General features: G+C 50.5%; 1 protein-coding gene across 2 annotated transcripts in view; it reads left to right on the top strand.

Annotated features, from left to right (window-relative positions):
- Window positions 1-1,601: 1,601 nt before the first annotated feature.
- Window positions 1,602-22,254, top strand: part of ARHGEF7 (Rho guanine nucleotide exchange factor 7) — a gene marked incomplete at its 5' end in the record, with an annotated part of 99,824 nt that continues 79,171 nt past the window's right edge. For both annotated transcript variants that reach the window (XM_080928490.1, XM_080928489.1), the window contains one exon: window positions 1,602-1,766. In XM_080928490.1, coding sequence (XP_080784616.1) covers window positions 1,602-1,766 — 165 coding nt within the window. The remainder of the gene's footprint in view (window positions 1,767-22,254) is intronic.

The following is a 22,254-nucleotide window of genomic DNA, read 5'->3' as shown; positions in this document are numbered from 1 at the left end:
CTCCCAGCTTCCTGTCTGTTAAGTGGGCCTCTGCCTTAGGGCCCCTTGACAGTCAGTGTAGCTATCTTTTGTACTGTGTGATAAGGCCATACAGGATTTAAAAATAGCAATGAGTTAATTTTCAAATTCAGCACTAAGGAAAGTTTCTTCCGGGTTGGTTGGTGGACTGAGGTGTCGGTTAGTTGCAGTGTTGCTTTCAGGACGGACACAGGGAAGCAGGGTGGGAAACTGGCTGGTGTGTGGCTTCTAGGGCAGAGTAGCCAAGGCTACCTCTCATATGTAACCAGGGAAATGGACAAAAAGTGAGGATTGGGCCTGTCGGTGGTGAGCACACCGAAGCTGCAGCCTTGGTTATTCCGTGCTGGCTAGCGCTCCACTGAAGGCCGCTGCCATCACAGAGAAGCTGGCCCTCTACAGACTTCACACTGTTCTAATGCTTTGGGTCTGGGACAGAAACGTAGTCACTTAGACAGAAGACGCTATTAAATGCAATCAATGGTGATGATGGAAGTACCTGGGAGAATGCAGTGGAGAGGGACGAACCTGTGATTGTTTCCTGACAGCATCGCATGGCTTCTAGACTTGAGCAGTTACAGGATGAACGAATGTGCATGCCTGGCCCAGGGAAAAGGTCTCCTGGGACCTTGCAAGCTCTATTTTAAACTGCCGAGGAAAGGACAGACATCAGGGAAAGCATAGGGCCAGGGGCTGGAGTAAGTGGAAATCCACGTCGGTTGACGGAGAGCCCCCACCTACCCCCAGACTCCGGGCACATCCTTTAAGGACGCCCAAGTTCCAGGCCTAAGCGTGACCAGGGCGCTCTCCAGCGGACGCTGCTCCCCCTTTCTGCGCGCACACACCCGAGGTTGCGGTGTGCTCTTGATCGCTGGACACGTCACCGTCAATTTCACGAGGAGTCATACAAGGCTTCTGGCTACTGAGGTCGCCCGCGTCCCCCGCCCCGCCACCCCCCCTCCCCCGCCAGTGGCCTTGCAGCCAGCCGTGCAGCACCGCGCCCGCGTCCCCGACGCTCGCTCCTGCCTGAGGGAGACCCATCTGGTCACAGATCTAACGAGCATGTGCGTGCCATCCCCGCCGGCTGGCGAGGTGGCAAAGAGACGCCCGCGCCCCCCAGTCGGCGGGCAAGCTCAAGAGAGCATTCTGGGAAGCGATACTAATCGCGCGCCGCCCTACCCACAAAGGCGCGCAGCCCCGGGCGCGCGGGCGGCGCAGGTGAGCGGGGGGCGCGCCAGCTGTCGTGCGCCGGGGCTGGCGCGGGGTGCGCGCGGGCGGCCGCCGCGTCTTTCTTCTCCGGTGATGTCATCGGGCGACGGCGGCCGCGGCCGGGGGGCGGCGGCGGGGGCGGTGCCGGGCGCCCGCAGGTTCCTGCGCCGCTAATGAAAAGGCACTTGACAGCGGGCCAGGGCGCGCGCGAGCCCGCGGAGCCGAGCGGGACCTGCTGGGCTGGCCGGGCCAATCGCCGGCGCGCGGCCGCCCATGGGCGCGGAGGCGGCGGGGGCGCGGGTGGCCGCGGCCCGGGCCGCTCCGAGGTGATCGCGCGCGGCGCCCCCTCTGTGCGCGCAGCCCGAGCCGCCGCAACGATGAATTCTGCCGAGCAGACCGTTACGTGGCTCATCACCCTGGGCGTGCTGGAGTCGCCCAAGAAAACCATCTCGGACCCCGAGGTCTTCTTGCAGGCGTCGCTCAAGGACGGGGTGGTCCTATGCCGGCTGCTGGAGCGCCTGCTGCCCGGGACCATCGAGAAAGTAAGTGGTCATGGCGCGGATCTTCGGGTGGGTCCCTGGCCGGGGCGGGCGGCGGGCGGCGGGGCGCGCCGGAGCACCTGGCGCGCGCCGGCTCGGGGCCCGCGCGCCCTCCTTTGTGCGCGGACCCGGGGGCGCGCCAGGCGCGGGGACTGGCGGCGGGAGTTCGGGGCGCCATTGTGTGCGGGGCGCCGGGAAGGGGACCCGCCCTGAGAGCACAGACAGCGGAGGGAGCCGCCGTGACACTCCGGGCCCGCTCGGGGTCACGAGAAGGAGAGTTGTCGGTGCGGGCGGCGGTAGGGTTCTGCTCCACCCCAATGTGAAGTTGGGAGGTTGGCTTCGCCCCTCGCCGACACCAATCAAAAAAAAAAAAAAAAAAAAAAAAAAACCTCATCTCTGTGCCGCGCAGTTTTCTGCGATGGCTTTGTTTGAACGGTTTTCGTCGCTGGCTTTGCAGTCTCACCCTTGCGTTGAATGGATCGGTGGCAAGGCATGTTTAAAGGAAGCATCAAAAGCCAAGGGAGGGCCGAGCTGTGAACTGACTTACTGCTTTCCCCATCAAGGGGATTCCTCACTCATCCATGCCTGCGGAACAGCGCACACGGGGTGTTGAAGCCTGGACTTCTTAGGGGATGGATCGGAATTTCCATGTTCACTGCCTGCTAGATTTGGAACGGTCCGCTTGCTGCTGCTGGCTCCCTGGTACAGCAGTGTGAACCTTGACCGAAGCTCTGGGTGACCAAAGTTTGTTTTCATCTGTAAGCTCACAGAACACGCAGGGTCAGGGGTTGGGAGCGCTTCTAAGAACAGCCAGCTTGTATAGGTCAAAAATACTGAAGTCCTGTGTTCAAGATTATTCCAATACACAGTTTACAAGAAAACTTAAGATCCTGAGTAACTTAAAAGATGTTAAATACAGAAATGGATGTGTCCCATAATTAGGAAGAAGTAGCACTTCTTAATACACACACACACACACACACACACACTCACACACACACACACCCATGCTCGCACACGAACACACAAGCCCTAGGCAGGACAATTTGTTAATGTGTAATGTGTATTAAGTAACCTGAAAAAGCAGACATTCCAATTTTACCCATAAACTGGCGTGCTGCAGTGCCAGTCAGAAAACATTTAACATGAATTCTGCATGTGTGGCACAGGTCTTAGGTATTTTCCTGGTTGTTATGAGAGTGACATGCATCTTAGAAGGACTGTCTGATGTGGAAAACGTTGCTTAGGAATGAGGCAGATGGATAAAGTTACGATTTAAGGTGGGAAGACCGAAGAGCAGGGTCTGACTTTCCAGGCACCGAGAAAGCTGGGCTGTCATCCGGCTGTTGGTGCCCGTGATAATAAAAGGCAGATGTCTGAGTGAGACACACGCTAAGCTTCCCCACAACAGGCTTAAAGAAAGCCCTGCTCCGTTTCTGAGGCAAAGCTGTGCTGTGTCAACGGACAATGTCCCCATCAGTGCTCACGTCGCCTGACATGTTTGCAGCATTAGTGTGGCTGGGCAAACCTCAAAACTCGCATTCCGTTTTAAATTCTAGAAAGATTTCCTTGGGAAGTTGTAGCGGCTCTTTCATCTCTGACACAACAGAGAGAGGGGTGAATAAAAGGGGTGAGTGAGCCTCTGGCTGCCAGATTGGCCCCAAACATTCTGAAACTACAGCCGACTGTGAATCTCTTGGGTTGGTGTTGTTTTGTCTCTCTTTGTGAAGGCTGATGACCCCGTGCAGATAGTTTTGGCTCTTGGGTGAGGGGTAGTTGTGAGGAGTGAACCATCGGCCACGGTCAGAAATACTGGATTCCATGAAGTCATCCGCACTTAGCAATGCCTGCATGTAATCACATTTGTCTCAAAGCACATGCGCTGGGCAGTGTTTGCTTACATGGGGGAATGCCAAGAGGAAGGCCCTCTCTCCTTAAAAAGAGGATGCTTGGGAATGGAGTTGCACATTTGTGGGGCATGCGGAGGGTCGTAGCCGGACCACTGCTACATGGACATGCTGGCAGATTGTGAGCTGTGTAGGACTTCCCTTTTGCAAGTTTGTAAGTTTAAAATGAAGTTCAGGCCTGGGAACGAGTGCAGCTTGAAGGCTTCCCATGTGTCTTTTATTAAGAGCACGTCCTGTTCTGTTTCACAATGGGGTTGGCTAGCGGGGACGGGACATTCCTTGAGCTCCAGCTCAGGCAAAGAAAATGGTGGGTCAGGGTCCCTTTCCTGTGTTTATTCTTCTCTTAGGAGATGAAAGGAGAAGCTACCGTGATGGCGGTAAGAGGTTTTGCTCACTGCTGCCTGCCTCAGCTCTTGGTTGCAGGAAAGGGGAAACCTGGGGTTGGCAAGTCTTCCCAGCTCCGGGGATCAAGGTCTTGCCCATTGATTGTTCTAGGGAAAGCCAGGCCCTGAACTGGTCCCACATCTCGTTCCCTCTCTCTTCTGATCCCAAACCTGCCATAGCTATCCTGTCCCAAGCCCTGGAGGCACCGTCCTGGCAAAACCCGGCTTCAGACATGTCTAGCATAGTTTGTCGAAGGAGGCAGCCTAGATGCAGGAACTTTAGAGGATAGAGAACCACCAAGAGTAAGCTGTGCTAAAACGCTGTTTTAATTTTACTTGTGGAACAGTGTACAAAGTTGCTTAATTTCCATGAAAACCTCCGGGAACTTTGTTCCTCCTGTGTGTCCCTGAATAAGTCAGGGAAGCTGTGTGCAAGCCACATGGCATTCTCTGTGGGAGATCTGGGGTCACTGGGATTTGGGAGTGTGACTGAAATCAGGGTTTCCCCCTCCACCAGGATATATGCATTTGTCTCATGGTCTGGAGGCCAGAAGTGTGCGATCAAGGTGTGGTGTGTGCTTCCTGCACGTGCTGGGACACTTGCTCAGGCCTTTTTCACAGGCCAGGGATCTCTACGTTTGTAGAAACACAACTGCTTATCTGACGTTCTCTCCGTAGCTACATCTGTCTGTCTAGGTCCACTCTAGGTACTCTACCCAGCATGAAGGCATCTCCCCAGTTACATGCAGAGTGACCATCACCAGATAAAACCACATTCTGAGGTCCTGGTGACTGTGACCCCCATGTATGAATTTTGTGAAACATCGTCAACCACAGTGGATCTCAATCAACTTCTGAAGAACTTTCCTACCTACTTGACATTGTAGGAGCTAACTTTTGGCATTTCTGATTATCTAAAACAACTTTTAAATTTATATATGCTCTAACCATATTCTATCTCTCCCTCCAGTACTTCTAGACCCTCACCCCTAATTTTAAAATCTTTCTCCAAAAACAAAAAGCCAGTGCAACAACTTCACCCCCCCAAAAAACCTAAGAAAACAAAATTAAACAACCCCACCAAACTGTAACCAATAAAATAAAGAACTCCACACAAGAAAACTGTGGAGTCCTTTATGTTGGCCAAGACCTGAACATAAGACCTGTCCTGAGTGGTTGACATTCCTGGTGTCACTCTACTGGAGAAAATGGATTTCCCTCTCCCAGCAGATATAAATAGCAGCTCAATTATTTACCTTTACTTTAGTGGCTAAGTTTTCATTAATTCATTAACCTTTACCCTCCTTGCTAGGTATTCATTCATTCATTCATTCACTCAGTCACTCACTCATTCATTTATTCATTCATCCATTCATTGACTCATTCATTCATTCATTCACTCACTCACTCATTCATACATTCATTCACTCACTCATTCATACATTCATTCACTCACTCATTCATTCATTCACTCAAAAATATATAAAACAAAAAGAAATATAATAAGATAAAGCAAAAGCTGTCACATCAAAGTTGGACAAGACAAACCAACAGAAGGAAAAGAGCCCCATGTCAGAGACCTGCCCATTCCAATACTGGGGAGCCTCATGAAGTGAAGCCGAAAGCGGTAATACAGAAGTAGGGAAGGACCTGGTTTAGGCGGGTACAGGCCCTGTGCCTGCTTCTCCAGTCTCTGGGAGCCTATTGGAGCTCTGCTCATGTTGACCTAGAGGACCTTGTTTTCTTGGTGTCCTTCATGCCACTGTCTTCCCCATTTCTGCATCTTCTACTGCAGAGTTCCTCGAGCCGTGAGAGGGGGAGGGGTTTGATGGAGACATCCTGTTTAGAGATAAGTGTTCCAAAGTCTTTGCATAATGTCTGGATGAGGTTCTCTGTGTTTGTCCCTATCTGCCATAGGAGGAAGCTTCTCTAGTGTTGGGTTGAACAGGGAGCTGATTTATGATTGTAACAAAAATAACACCAGGAGTCACTTTATCTATCATTACATCTCTCCCTCCCTCCCTCCCTCTCTCTCTCCTTTAGACCAGTATCATTTGGTTTTACCCTAGTCCCCTGGGCTATCAGGTTCTTGGGAACCCAAGCATTGTCCGGCTTGAGTTCCATTTCATGGAGTGGGTCGTAAATCAGATCAATTATTGGTTGGTTACACCTATAAGCTTTGTGCCACCATTGCCCTAGCATATCTTGCAGGCAGGGCACCATTGTAGGAAAAGGGCTTGTGGCTGGCGTGTTCATATATCCCTTTGGTAGGAGGCAAACTACCTTCTTGTACCAAAGACCCTGGAACTTAGGAGTGAAGGCTTTATGTAGACACCGCCCAACATCTTAAACAGCAGGTTCTGCTGAAGGGGTTAGAACAAGAGGGGACATGGCCAAACGGAAGAACAGTATGAGGCAGAAGCATGGATCTTGTTGGGTGAGATGGGCATCTGGCCTGAGCTTCCTGACATGTGACTTGGACTGTGTGGGCTTCATGTTCCTGCAGCAGCCATGGGAACCCTCTCACAGGCTGTTTCACTTGATGCAAGACTCACTTTCCGGTCAGTCTTGGCAGCTGATAGGAGGAGACAGGATATCTCCCTTGGGATAGGAAGAGGAAGAGTCTCCATGGCATGCGAGCAGACAGTAGAAATGCCCACTCAGGAGTGGCACTCCCTGTGGGCCTGGCCACCGAGCAGCATGTGCTTAGCGGTGGCCGTGGTGACAATATTAATGACCTGAACACTCAGAGCAGGTTGTGGAGGACAGGGAGCACAGTGCTCTCGTGAAGATGGGGAGCACAGCGGCTATCACGAAGTCACGTCAGTTGATTAGCTGTCCATTTGGGGGAAAGTTAGAAAGCAGACTTCATCCAGACCATCATTAATGAGAGCCCAGCCACAAGTCAGCCTCCAGTAGAGTCTTGCAGGATGAACTTGACACTAGTTCACTTTGTTTCTTTTAAAAGCATGTGACTTCAGGGTGTTGCCTTAGCCCAGAACCAGCAAATACAGCAGGTGGTTTTGGGTTTCAGGCCTGGAGCTGAGTGAACTGGACCTGCCCTGTTGTCTTCTACAAAAAAGCCAAGCCAAACCAAAATGCTTAAATTCAGTTTAACTCAGGAACTCTGCAGAGAGTTCCCGTGGGCCGGGCTGAAAACAAACTAGTGTTTACGTTGGCATGTGCACACGCACTCCCACCCACAGGTGAACGGGCAGCCGATCGTGACTGTGCACATACACAAAGCTGTATGCACACTTGCTGATGTGCATGTATATCTGCACAGATGTACACAAAGATGTTCACACACTGGTACAAACAGAAGCACACACACAGATTACATGTTTGTGTGCATAAATGTATGTGTATGCTCATTAGCATGCAAGTGCACTCACATAGATGCATCCAGGCATGTGCAAACTCAGTACACACAGCAGTACACATAAATGTACATGGCAAAGGTGTGTATATTCTCACTAGATGTGTGTACGTTCATGTAGATACACACATGCACACACATGTATAGGTAAGCATACAGCAGCACACACATGAACTTATGCACATATGCATAAAGGTACAGGCATGATCACTTGGTGTGTATACACTCATGTGGACACACAGCCAGCTTGGGACAAGAGAGTAGGAGGCTACTGGTGCCCCCAGGGGTGTCACGGAGAGAGCCTGGAGCTCTAAGCCTGGGTCCCACATGTGCTGTCCTGGCGGGATCCTTCCTTCCATCACTTGGAATAAGCAGAGACTCTGCTGTATCTGCTTGCCTCTCATATGGCCAAGAAAGCACTTGCCCATAACCACAGTGTTTTGCTTACTTCCTCAGTGCATCCCGTGAGAGGTTCACTTTGTAGAAGGGGACACTGGCATGGCAGACATCTTCCCCCAGATCCCTAAGCTTCCAAGGGAGACTCTGCCGGGTCTGAGAGGAGATAATCACAGCCTCCACAGGAACTTGTGACCCAGAGTGGAACACCACAGAGTGGCTTGGGTCTAACCTAAGGATTAGGTCATGTGGCACTGTCCCCATTCAGGTAGGGGTCAGGGGAGAGAAGGGCAACATTGCAGGCTGGCAGAAGGGCCACGGCAGCAGTGGCCAGCGTCATGGCTTCTCCTGAAGTTTGCATGCAGGCCTACCCAGATGGGGTGCCCTGCTGGGTGCATCCTTCGGATGTGCCTCCTCCACAGCTGGCCGGGGTCAGCTCTCTCAGGCCCCCTTTCCCATGGGCACCAGGGGGATGAACACTACAGCAAAGCAGAAAATAGACTTAGCTCTGGAGTCCGAGCCTCACTGTGGATCCTGGAGCCCTTACTGGCAGGGATGGCCGTTGATGACACTAGCAGCAGGGTGTCCCCAGGGCTAGTGCGAAGACATACTGGGTGTTGTGGAGCTGCTGTTCTGTCCCTGAAGCTAGAAGCTAGGGTGTGACCATAGAACCACCCAAATCCAGAAACAATGCTTTATTCTCCCAAGTGACAGATTCTGGTAACCTTATTTGTTTTGGGGGGGAGGGGTTGCTTCCCTCCTTTTCCTGCTCAGACCCCTGTCATCTTGGGGAAGAGGGCAAGGCTCAACTCTAGACCCCTGTGCAGCTGCTGGATTCTCAGCTGCTGCAGTTCAGGCTTCCCTGCTTGAGTTTCATGTCGGTGAAAGGCCATAAGTCATAGATGGAGGGGAGACAGGCAGCTCCTCCAGGGCCGCAGAGAGAGGGCTCTGGGCTGCCGTGGCTTCCTGCTGTTGAGGCATAAACCCTCCCTCACTGCCAGTCACCTCAGGAGACGTTGTGCTTTTAGCCTTTGCCCCGAGCTTCTGTGTCCTCCTCAGCCAGGCTGGTGCTCTTTACCGCTGTGCTGTGGTCCAGTCCGAAGCCAGAGCAGTGGGGTGTTCACACAGAACCCCTCCCAAATGTACTTGTTCAGTTACTCTGGGGATGGGGAGGTGGCTCAGTGTCCAAACGATGACCTGGGTTCTGATCAGCAGTCCTACAATGAAAACTGGTCATGGTGGCGCTTGTCTGTTATCCAAGGGGGATGGAGACCGGAGGATCGCTGGAAGGGCCCTAGCTCAGTCAGTGAGTTCCATGAAACCCTACCACAAAAAATAGTGACTGAAGAAGACACCAATGTTGACCTCTGACTGACCTCCACATACATGTATGTGCCTGTACACGCTACACACACACACACATACATGCACACATGCAGAATAATTCAAACATAATGTGTTTGTCAGGCTTCTATTACAGGCATGCTAGCAACACATACTGTTGTGTGTCCTGGACCGCCTCCTCAGGGACGTCACAGGAGACCGGCTGCCATCTTAGATGTGGGGTGTTTGAGCCTGTTGTGTCAAGGATGCAGAAGTTCTGCAGCCCAGATTTCTCTTTACACAGTCAGGCTGACTGAGGGTAGTCACAGAGGATTGTGTACACTGGGAATTTCAGTTTCAGGAGAACTGCTCGCACTAGAGTCTTAAGTAAATGTCACCCACAGGACTGTGCTAGAAGTTGCTCTCCTATAAAGACCTAGGAAGACATGAGCTCAGGATGCCAAGTAAGGAAGGGTGTGGAGGTTCAGGAACTGACCCCGGTCTCCAGCCTCTCTGCCACCACACTGTTTCATTTCAATTAATTTTTTATTGAAAATAGATTCTCCTCTTATACAGTACATCCCAAGCACAGTTTTTCCTCTCTCCCCTCTTCCTAGACTCCACCACCCCCTTCCCTCTTCCCCAGATCCACCCGCCCCATCTCCATTTCTTCTTCAGGAAAGAGACAACAACTGGACAGGACAAAACAAGAGCTAGTAAGACAAAGCAAAAGCCTCATGGAGACTGGACAAGGGAACCCAGTGGGAGAAAAGAGTCCTGAGAGCAGGCAAAGAGAGAAACGCCCACTCCTGCTGTCAGGAGGTCCAGACTTTTTACATCAAGAGGACTTTACTTAGATCAAGAGGCGGAGCTGACTTCTTCATTTGAACATGAGCTGGCCTAGATGGGGCCTAGCCGATGGGAGGGCAGTAACATCTGCTGCTGGCTCTTAGCCTGGCTGTCGTAGGTCTGGGCTCATCTGCTCTCTAGAGACTCTGGCTCACTGAGACAACACAAGCTCAGGACAGTGGCTGGGGGAGACGGTCACACGGAGAAGAGCCCAGCAGTCCTCATCTGGACCAGCCCATTTGATCAGTCAGAGCTCCCTCCTCAGCTAGAGTGGACACCTGTGTGTAAGGCTACTAGTGAGCTGCAGGCCTGGGGACTGGCTCAGTTGGTGATGTGCTTTCCTCGTATGCCTGAAGCCCTGGGGTCCATCCTTGGCACCCCATAAAACTAGGTGTTGAGCACAAACCTGTAGCTTCAGCAGGAGGAAAGCGGAGGCAGGATGCTCAGAAACTCAAGGTCATCCTTGGCTACACAGCAAGTGTGCAGCCTGCTTAAGTTGCAGCAGCTCCTTTCTTTAAAAGAAAAAAGTCAGTAAAAATTAAAAACAAAACAAAACAACCCTTTGGCTAGGAGAAGAAAAAAAAGTTAATAAAAAATTTAAAAACCCTTTGGTTAGGAGTACAGATTTCCAGAAAACGCTGGCTGCTTTTTGAACGTACGACTAAAGAATGACTTTGTCAGTTACTCAGAGTAAGAGTGTCACAATAATTGTGACCGAAGAGGAGCGGATTGGGAAGCATGCTTCAGGTTCGATTGCCTTTGCTGCAGGCTCACAGGAGGAGGGAGAGGCTCAGGACACCTCATCCTGGCTGCCCTGATTTCTCCTGAGCTGTCTCCCTGTGGTGTTGAAGAGCTTGCTTTACTTAAGATCTGCAATGTATAATTAATCTCAGGAAATACCACTGCTGGTCACAGGCTCCCCCGCACAGAAGCATGCTTTCTGGGTACAGTCCTTCGAGAACAGACTTTACCATAGCATGTGGCCAAAGTGACAGACTCGTGTCAACGGATGAACCTGTAGACCGTGTCACAGAGGCTGCACTGTTCACACAGGACAATGGGATTAGTGTCTGAGGACACTATCCGCTGCTGCTACATCCCTGGACGTGGCCACGCTCAGGCAGTTCCAGGAGCAACCACAGCTTCATCCTCACTAGCTCTCGGCCATGAGGTGATGCTTGGGGTGATACCAAACTGCCCGACTCACAAGATGGTCTCCTGCTGTCTGATGGAGTTTCTGCTCCAAGAGACTAGAGGAAGGCACAGGGGTGAGAACGGCCAGAATGGCTGCATGAACTAAGCTCGTGATGAAGTAAGCTCTCGGGCCAGCAAGACCCAGATGTTAAGAGGTTTTTGGCACTGGGAGGTCTTGGTTCATAAATGTACGTGGAGACTACCATGAGAAAAAGAACGTCAGAAGGCCTGTAAACATTCCAAACAAGGCAGCCCCACCACACAAAATGACAAAACAAACGAAACCCTCAAAACCAAATGAAAAAGACCATTAAGATGCATGGAAAGAGAAGCAGAAGGACCAGGGGAAGCCTCCACAGGGAGCAGTCCCTGCCTCTCTGCCAGACAGAGAGGGGCAGTTGAGAGCAAAATACTTTCCAATGTGATTAAGCAGAAATGAGAAGGGAAGGCAGGAAAATGGGAGGTCCCTCTATCCAAAGTTTGTGGCCAAGGAGAAACAGAAGTATTGAAAGTCATTAGAACAGGAAAAAGAAAAAAGAAGGCATGGAAGAGAATGGTTACTAAAGTCTGTTTTGGGTCTGGAGAGATGGCTCAGTGGTTAAGAACACTGACTGCTCTTTCAGAGGTCCTGAGTTCAATTCCCAGCAACCACATGGTGGCTCACAACCATCTGTAATGGGATCTGATGCCCTCTTCTGGTGTGTCTGAAGACAGCTACAGTGTACTTATATGATAAATAAATAAATATTTTTTTAAAAAAAGCCTGCTTTGCTGGCGATAGTTTGACACTAAAACCACCTAAATATGAAAGGTTCATTAGGTCAGTGGGCCAGCGTTTCCAAAAAAGCCCATGCCACACACCCTGATCTTAAAGCCACCTTTTGTCTCCAATGTGTGGTGTGAACAAGAGTCCATTTCTCAGCCCCATTTTCATCAGGGGTGGTCACCAAAGATGCAGTCACTGAGTGAATATGAGCCTTTGTGACACGGGAGGGAAGGTGATTTGGGGAAAGAACTCAGTTACCACAGTCCTGAAAACAACGGGTGCATCACTGCAGTCTTGCTGGTTTGACAGTGACGTCATACAAGTCATTCCACTCACTACCAAAAACTGCGCACCACCAGGAAAACGCCATCGCCATGATCTTTCTGAACCACCAAGCAGCTTTACCCAATGTGCAGTCATCAAGAAGTTTTTATTAGATTTCCCACTTAAAAAAAAAAAAAAAAAGAGCAGAAAGGAAATCATGAAATAAAAAAGTCCCACAGAAGAACAAACATCCAAAAACCGAATCTGGTAGAGAATGCCGGAGACGAGACGGAGGGGGACATGGGACTTTGGCTCATCACACTGGCTGTCCTGCGTATCTTTGAGTTTCCTTGTGAATGCAGAAGGCATGCATGGTTTTAAGGCCTGAGGACCACTGACGTACTTGAATTTACGTCACGGAAGGGGAGTTCCTGCAGAGAGTCTCCTGTTCGTTTGTGTCTTTCTCACCAAATCTTGTTTGAGTGTTTACCATGTTCCGAGAGCTGTGGGCAGTAACTGAGGAAACGGTGTGAGCTGGCTGTTCTGTGAAGGAGCTATGTGCTCGGACAGCCGGCAACAGACTTCGAAATACGCACAGCCGTGGGACCTGGCTGACCCTTGGCAGATGGGACCCAGGGTGGCTTAGGGAAGGCTCTAGCTTCACAAGGAGCCCTGGCAGATGGTGGTTATGTGGAGAAGAGGACACATGCACTAGATAGAGGCCCTGCTTCGCCTGAGGCAGGGGTGACCTGGTTCCCCAGACCTGTAGCAGAGTGTTCTCTGAGAGATAGAGATGGACGACAGAGGGCCCGGTGGGCCAGGTGTTCCCAAGGCTTTGAGCCATGATTGGCTAAGTGTTTAGACAGCACTAGGTCAGTCATAGGGTAAAAAACAGTGACCTGAGGTGGGGGGCTGCCAAGAGATGAGGGTGGGGAGGGATGAGAGGGCATCAAGAGAAGACTTGATGCAGGCTACCTGGGAAAGGCCTTTCCAGTCCCTACTGATCCGTGGAAGCTCAGCAGGAGAAGCCGTGTGAGCCCTGGCTGCTTGGCGGAGGTCATGCATGCGGCGTGGAGCATTTGGTAGCAGCTTTTGTAGAGCTGTGGACGTGTGGGGGCAATGGTCTGATATAAATTTGGGAGGCACAGTTTAGAGACTAGGCTTGGAGCTGTAGGCGGTGAGATTTCCTAGGGGCATTATACTGCAGGTGCAGAAAGGCCTAAGTCCAGATGGAAGTGAATGACAGCCACAGTTCTTGGGGGACCGAGGGATTGGGCTGCAGGGAGGTTGAGGTGTGTCACTGAAAGTCTCATCACCAAGAGGGAAGGATGATCCCACAATGTCAGCAGGCTCAGAGGGACTGCTAGGGCCACCCAGGTTGAAGGCTGCACACTTGATGACCTTGGCCAAGGCCCTGTGCTGAGGGGGATGGGCGGAAGGAGAGAGCCTGGAGCTGTGGAAAGAAAGTTGCAGAGACTGGTAGCCTCACTGAGCATGAGTGATACAGGAATGCCTGCAGAAAGCAGGCACGAGAACTTACAGCTTGTGGAGGACTGCCATTGTAAACCGTAAAGGGACTTTGTCAGCTGCAGTAGACCTTCAGGTATGTTTTTCTCCATGTAGCAGCTCCAGGGAAGTATGTTGTACTGGCTGGTTCTGTGTCAGCTTGACACAAGCTGGAGTTATCACAGAGAAAGGAGCCTCAGTTGAGGAAATGCCTCCATGAGATCCAGCTGTAAGGCATTTTCTCAACTAGTGATCAATATGGAGGGCCCAGCTCACTTTGGATGGTACCATCCCTGGGCTGGTGGTCTTGGGTTCTATAAGAAAGCAGGCTGAAGCACTCATGGGAGGAAATATAGGGACAAATAGAGGAGCAGGGATGGGAGAAAAAGATCATTCAGAGACTGTCTCACCTGGGGATCCATCCCATAGGCAGCCACTAAACCCACACACTATTTATTGCTGATGCCAAGCAGTGCTTATAGGCAGGAGCCTGATATGGACGCCTCCGCAGAAGCTCTTCCAGAGCCATACTGATACAGAAGAGGCTGCTTGCAGGTAACCATTGGACTAAACACGGGGATCCCAATGGAGGATCTAGAGAAAGGACTGAAGGAGCTGAAAGGATTTGCAACCCCATGAGAAGAACAACACTATCAACCAACCAAGCCCTCCACAGCTCCCGTGGACTAAAACACCAACCACTGAGCACACATGGAGAGACCCATGTTGTATATGTAGCAGAGGACAGCAGTGTCTGGCATCAATGGGAGGAGAGGCCTTTGGTTCAGTGAAGGCTTGTTTTCCTAGTGTAGGGGAATGTCAAGGTGCTGAAGTGGGAGAGGGAGGTTGGGAGAGGGAGCATCTTTATGGAGGCAAGGGGAAAGGGAGGGGAGTTGGGAGTAGGGGGAAGGGGATAACATCTGAAATGTAAATACAGAGAATATCCAATTAAAAAAGGGAAAAAAAAAAGAAAGAAAGAAAGAAAGGAAGGAAGAAAGGAAGGAAGAAAGGGGAAGCAAGCCAGTAAGCACTACCCCTCCATGGCTCCTGCTTCCTGACCTGCTTGGGTTCCAGTCCTGACTTCCTTTGGTGATGAACAGCAATGTGGAAGTGTAAGCTGAGTAAACCCTTTCCTCCTTAACTTTCTTCTTGGTCATGATATTTTGTGCAGGAATAGAAACCCCAACTAAGACAGATGTCTAGGGTGTGTTTCTTTTGTCTCCTAGCCTGTAAAGTCTGTTCCTTTCTTCACGGTGAATGAGTCCTTGGGTTAAGTCCTGCATGTGTCCTGTTGGTCATAAACAGTCATCTAAGATGGTCACCTCCAGCTCATGAGTATATCCATGTTGTGGGCGGCTTTTAAGGGAAGACTGAGAGTGCTCTAAAATGCTGTCTGCAGTGTGTGTCTTGTAGTCGACACATCAGAGTCTTGGTCTGGGAGACATCAGGCATTTCATGGATGCCAGCGTAGAGTTTCTGCCAAGTTCAGGTTCAAACCGAAGGTCATTTGTTATAATTTCATCTCTCCATGGACTCTTGGGCTTTGTTTTCTTTCTCCCATGTAGTAAAGGTTCACAGCGTGCCTCATACCATGACAACCAAAGAGGGAAACAAACCAACAGTTGTTTGTCGGATCAGCACCGCTGAATACCATGCAATCGATGTGAGCAAGTCTCTCGGGGATTATTTTATTCAACCTGAAGCATTAAAACCAGCTCGATTCAACACAGTCTGGCTCCATTTTCGTGACTGGGGAAACAAACCTATTGAGTTTTGCTTTTTACCGCCTTCTTGTGAGAGGCCTCAAGGAGAGGATTTGGGAGTCACAGTGGGCAAGGCAGGGGTGTCTCATTACTGAGTTCTAGGCTGAAAATGTCTGGGTTGGCTGGTTCACCCTCTCCACAGAGGTGGCATAGTATATTAAAATGTCAACAGTCTCCAGTCTCATTTAGGAATCAGGCAGTTTGGATCCTCTTTAGTTACGGTGGCCCCTTCTATTGCCTTTGTCTCAGGTCAGTTTGGGTGAAAATTATTACATTGGCTCTTGAAATCTTCGACTGTTGATTTTCATCTGCAGAATTCCAGATCTCACAGACTGGGGCCAGGCCTGAGAACCTGCACTCTTACCCAGGTCAGAGAGAAAGCTGATGCTCTGGGGGCCCTCCGTTCAGAGCCATAAGCAGCCTACTGAACAAATCACGAAGTACCAGGATGCACCTTGGTGGCTAGTCTGCACGGTCACCCTAGAGGGTCTCCTCATGCCTGATAGTTCCTCCCTACTGTCTTTTCTGCTTAGACAGTGGAGTCCCAGTGTTTGCTTGGGTTGACTTCTGCAGCTTTGGGATGTGGAGGCAGGAAGAAGGGAAAGAAATCCTGTCTGGGTTGGATAGAGGTTTTGAACTTGTCTAAGAGGGGTTCCACATATGTCTATATGTGTCTAAAAACTTCCTCTGGATTGGGAGGTGTACCATCTGCCGAGAGACCACACTCAGGATGCTGGTCCAGGTTCTATGATGTAGACTACTCAGCATGCAGGTCCAAGGGACCAAGAAAGACAAAGTCCTTTAGAAGCAGGATCTGTTTGGGCAGATTCCCGACTTGTGAGGGAGGTAGTAAACAAACTCCTGGGTGTGGCTGTGGTTTGTTCCACTATACCAGTCCACTGACCTCCTTTTGATGTATTTTTCTTTGTGATGCATAGCTAGGCTTAGAGTACTTCCACACGGCCTTTAGGAACCAGAGAATGGTTGTCTTTGCTCTGGGTTGCTCTGGTCCTCAGTAGGTCTGAGGAAGCTAGTGGGGTTGGGCGGTCACACCAACTCCTCATAGGCTACAGTTCAGCCTCTGCTGAGAACCAATGGACAGACTTATCAGCACTTGTCCCAGCAGACAAAACATGGAAATGTGCAGGACCATCTGGGGCCATTGAGTGTTAGCTCTGGTCACCATGGACATCCTTACAGGGACTTTGTGGAAGTCCTGCGGTCAATTTTTTTTTTTTTTCTATTGAGATGATTCTAGAGCCATGTCCGGGAATTCTGAGAGGGCCACCATGAGGAGGCTTTGAGAAACAGCAACAGAAGAGAAAGAACATCTCCACAGAAAACCAGGCTGCAGAAAGAGAGACCAGTGGATATCACAGATCTGAGGAAAGAGCCACCAAAGTAAATCTCTTAGCATGGGCTCAGAAGTAAGCAGGGGTAACAGAGAAGGAGCCAGAGGTGCCAAACCGAGGATGAGGATGTGTCTGTAAATATGCTCAGCAGGACGGAAGACGAGAGAGTAGCCAGGCTGTCCCTCTCCAGCTACCTTGAGCTGAGCCAGCACGTGTGAGCTGGTGCCTAGGTCGGGGTGGGCAGTTGCCCTGCTCCCCCCTCTGTCTATGTCAGCCTCTGGTCCAGCCTGGCTCTGTGGTTCCTTATTGCTGTTTTAAGTCTGTTTCTCTCTGAAATGTAAAGAGTCGTTGAGGTCCACATAGAAACTTAGCTCTGTGTGTGTGTATTCCTGTGCATGTAAAGTGCAGCCCGATGAAATATGCAGATCTCAGGGGCGGCCAGGTGATCAGGCCAGCTGGCGGGGGACCCTGTGTGGAGCCAGCGATTTTCCTCGTCGATAGAGGGGTGTGCCCTGAAACCAGAGCTTTGGCAGCACAGGCTGCCTCGGTTTCCTGCTGCACCTGCAGGAAATGGAGCCCCAGACCCAGTGTGGGCATGTGCTTGTGACAAAACGTTTCTCGGGGAGACACAACACTTTTCATCCATGTCCCCCACCCCCACTCCAGGTAGGGAGCTCCAAACAGACTGAAGTATGGATACCACCAAAACCCAAATCAGTGAAGCAGTGTGCTTTAGTACAGGCGTACGGACGAAGGGTTACTCACAGATGCAGAAATGGCTCAGAGACCACCGGTGTCCACCCCAGTATGGGTGGGAGCTCACAAAGCTGGGAACTTGGAGCTTCTGCACAGCCTGCAGGCAGCTCAACAGGTTGGAAAATGTCCTTTCTGGGTGCCTCAGTTACTCTAAACCTCCAGGAAGCAGTTTGTTTCTTCCAAGCAGCCGGTCTGGCCTCAGAGTCTCCTTTGCAGCTTGGCTCTTCGAGGGTGGTCTTTGCAGACTAACTGCACATGTCTGAGGGGGCGCTCAGTAGGCCGGGTGAATCTGGTCAGTTTCAGGGGCTTCCTGATTACCTTCCTGCTTAAGGAGCTTTCCCGAAGGATGGAGTGTCACAGTCCCAGAGGAAACTGTCACCCAGCGGTGAGCCTGAGAGCAGGAATGTCCTAGGGGAGCAGCCTGAAGCAGAAACAGGTCTGTCACAACCGGAAGAGTTGTGGTCTTTAAGTAAAGCCAAGAGGGTGTTTCATTCCTGTATCCTTTGCTCTCGAGACTGTGTTTCCACTGAGATAGTTTAAGGATGTTTTAATTCTTACATCAGAATGGTCTGTTCTAAACTGCAGTTTTGGATGGATAATGGCCCATATATCCCAGTGGCCCTGGGATGAGCCACCGTTGCCTGGTCCCTTCAGAGCTGCTGGGGCAGGTGCACACTGATGTCCAGACAGTGACCGCCACAGGAGCTGTGTCTCAGGCTACGTGCCACGACTGTTGACTTGGAACCAGATGTTACAGCAGCTCTGGGCATCGCATTTGGGCTTACAGTCAAGCCAACACTGGCACTTAGAGGCTTTTAGCCGTGGGTCCTTAATTTACTAAACCACTGGAAAAAAATTAAGTATCTATACATGTCATATTTGCTTAGATTCTTCCCTCCGGTGGTTTGAGAATGGTCTCCATTATCTGTATTTATGTGGTTCCTAGTTGGTGGGTTATTGAGGGAGGACTAGGAGGTGTATCCTTGTTAGAGGTGGTGATGTCACTGAGGGGTGGGCTTTGACTGAGCTCTTAGTGACTGTTCTGGCGCCACGGTCCCCACCATGATGGTCATGAACTCCAACCCTCTGAAACTGTAGGCAAATCCCCAGTCACATGTCACATACTTCTATAAACTGCTTCAGTCTTGGTGTCTCTTCACAGCAGTAGGACAGTAGCGGGAGATAGTTCCCAAGACCTGATTATGACTGCAGAGCCCAGGGGGATAAAGGAAAGGAGCAGCATCCCCACAAGACACCCCAGACCAGGTTCTCGGCACGAGACTTATTTACCCCAGAGGTAAACACACACACACACACACACACAAGAACCCACAATGGCCACAGCAGACCTATAGGGAATAATGGTCTCTTGGGCAGACTTATCTCTCAGCTCACAAACGGTCCCTTACAGCCTCCTTCGTGTAATGTAATCTGTTTCCTACAGCAGCCTTAGCCTGGAGAGCTTCCCAGTGGCAGCTGGAAACGGACAACCGAAGAGAATCAGTAAAAACAATGTTGCTTCCCCAAGATGGACCACCACCACTCAGCACCTAAGGAGTGGTGCTGTGGCCGAGAGCAGTGATGGCCAGACTCAGGGGGAGAGGCGGAAGGGTGTTTAGTCTAAGGTGAGGCTGAGGTACACAACAAGGTCAGGCTCCCCCCACCCCCCAGCCCCTGGCTTTCTTTGTATAACTGACCAGAAATATGGAGTGCAGTGTGGACAATACTTACCTGTAAGCTAAAATCATGTGAAAGTGCCCAGAAAACCTGCAGCCCCCACAAGCAGTGGCAACAGCAGATGCCCCCCCAAGGATGACAATGGTAGAAGACCTCTTGTAACTGCGCACTGATTGTACCTCACTATTAAGGTACAAGGGGGGGGAGGGCAATAACTATCCCAACCCGTCACCCTTCCCTACTGCACGGCACCTCGTGTTAGGATCCTTGCAGAGCAGACCTCGGTTACAGCACGGCAGCCGGCCCACTGATCCGGTGTGGCTGCAGCAGGGCCCCACTCCTCCCAGACACTCTGTGCGGGACTTGCAGACAATGCTCCCCAATCCACTGGACAGCAAAGGAAGCAGCAAGCAAAAGTCCCCGAGATTTGCTGCTAACTACCAAACAAAGTCCTCAAAGACGCATGGCTTAGTAAGAAAGCTTACTGGAGGGAAAAAATGTAAGCCTTTAATAATGTATGTTTTTCTTTTGCTTTTTTTCGTCCCTAATATATCCTAAGTCCCAGCTCCCAGACAGGATGCCATAGCCACCGGGAGGAAGACTAAATATTTTCTGATTGGATAAAACTGGTCAGACTAAAATGAGCAGCGGCAGACAGAAACATACAGCCTCCACTCCCACCATAATTCAGAAACACCAGAGTCATGTCACACTGGGAGGTGACTCGGGCTGTGCTTCCCCACATCCCCCGGGACCTGGTTCCCACCAACTCTACAAGCGTGTCCAGCCCAGAAGAGAGGAGGCAAGCATCCCAAAGGCATGCCAATGCCAAAAGTGGATAAGAAAAATATTTTGGGATAGATCATGTGACCCAGAACAGCATTCTCCAGGAAATGCCTACATAAACAGGCCGTGGGGTGGGGACTGCCTAGTGAATGCAACGTAGAAACGGCAGGTATCCTACTCTAATACCCAACCGTGTGGCCGGAGTACGTCCCTCCGCTCCTCCTCTGAAGCCACTCATATCTTTAGGGATCTTTAGACAGAAAAGCTCACAAGAGTCATGGGTCAAACTGAGTCTGTGCTCCGTGGCTTCCCTTGAAGTTTTCCCTGCTCATGTTGAGCAGCTGTATTCTGTCGTCGTCTTTGTGGATGTGGCTTACTGAATGCCCGTAAATGATGGGATGGCATGTTGGGAGCCTAACTGGCTGCTTCCTCCGTTTAAAAGGATGCATTTATTTTTATATATGTATGTGTCTACTCGTATGAGTCTATATGCACCCCACCTGCGTAGGTGCCTTCAGAGGACAAAGGGTGTCAGATCCCTTGGAACTAGAATTTCAGATGGTTGTGAGCTGCCTGATGTGGATGCTGGAAACGAAATCCAGGTCCTCTGCAAGAGCAGTGGGCGCTCTGACCCTCTGAGCCATCTCTCCAGGCCTTGCTTCATTCCCGCACTTCCACGGTATTTTGGATCCTTTAGTTTCTCACTTCTTGCTTATTGTGTTTTAGACTGGCACTGATAACACTTCTAACTCTCCGATCGACTGCAGAAAATGAAGTCTTTGCTTTAATATCATGATCATGTATATGAGGGGGAGAGAGTGAGAGAGGGACAGACAGATAGACAGACAGACAGACGGGGAGGTGTTGCCTGTGTTCTGAAAGTGTTCAAGAAGCTTCATGTACAGCCAACAGACATCGGAAAGCCACACTCAGGGGGCAGCCTCACTGTGTGCCTTTGCTCACGGGGTTTTGGAAGGAGCAGTACACAGAGAAGGCAGGCATGCAGCGGACAGGGAGGATGGCTGGCTATGAGCTGGGAACAGCTGAGGGTGTGCAGGGCCGAGGGCAGGTCTATAAACAGCAGACCGGCCCATGCTCGAGGAAGGCTCGTGCACAGGAAGGGTGACACTGGCCTGCTTGCTTGCAAACTAAACCCCTGCAGGAGAGCATCAAGGCCAGCAGGGACTCTACTAGTGTCGGGGTGACAGAGATAAAAGAACTTGGCACAGTGTGGCTGAAGTAAAACAGGCTCGGGTGCTGTGCTGCGTCCCAGAGAAATACTTTTTTATTTTAGAAACACACTTAGAAAATTTGACCTTCAGTGGTTAAAAATGAGGTTGTAAGTGAACACGTGGGCTATTTCTGTGTCCATGTTTCCAGGAGTGAGGCACCCCACTGTATATAACCTGATGTCGCCCTTGCTCCTCTACCCCAAATCACTCCCACAGCACTTAAAGAGAAAGCCAAAATCCTTTGAGAGAGTGAAAGACAAGCCACAGATTGGGGAAAGATATTTAAAAGACTCAAATCCATAGACCTATATTCTGGGGTTGGAGAGCTGCCCAAGCGTTTGAAGAGCACTGGCTGCCCTTGCTGAGGATCCAGGTTTGATCCCAGCACTGATGTGGTGGCTCACAACCATCTATAACTCAGGTTCCAAAAGGTCTGACACCCTCCCCAGCCTCTGAGGGCACCATGCACAGTGATGCACAGATATGTAGGCAAGACACTCTCACACACAAAATAAAACAACAATAAAAGACTCAGGCTGGAGAGACGGCTCAGTGGTTAGAGCACTAACTGCTCTTCCAGAGGTCCTGAGTTCAAATCCCAGCAACCACATGGTGGCTCACAACCATCTGTAATGGAATCTGATGCCCTCTTCTGGTGTGTCTGAAGAGAGCAACAGTGTACTTATATAAATAAAATAAATATTTTTTAAAATACAATAAAAGACCCATATCTTAAATACAGAAAAAAAAAAAAACTCTTAAAAACTCAAAAATTAGAAAAAAGAGCTCAATTTAAAATATGGGTCAAGGGGGTGGCATAGCTGGCTCAGCAGTTAAGAGCACTGGCTGCTCTTGCAGAGGACCTAGGTTCAAATCCCAACACCCATATGATGGCTCACAGCAGTCTTAACTACAGTTCTAGACTCCAGTGCCCTCCTGTGGCTTCTAGATGTGCTTC

This window comes from Micromys minutus (assembly GCF_963924665.1).
Source record: "Micromys minutus genome assembly, chromosome: 14".
Taxonomy (NCBI): Eukaryota; Metazoa; Chordata; class Mammalia; order Rodentia; family Muridae; genus Micromys; species Micromys minutus.
This window is presented reverse-complemented; position numbering and strand designations above follow the sequence as displayed.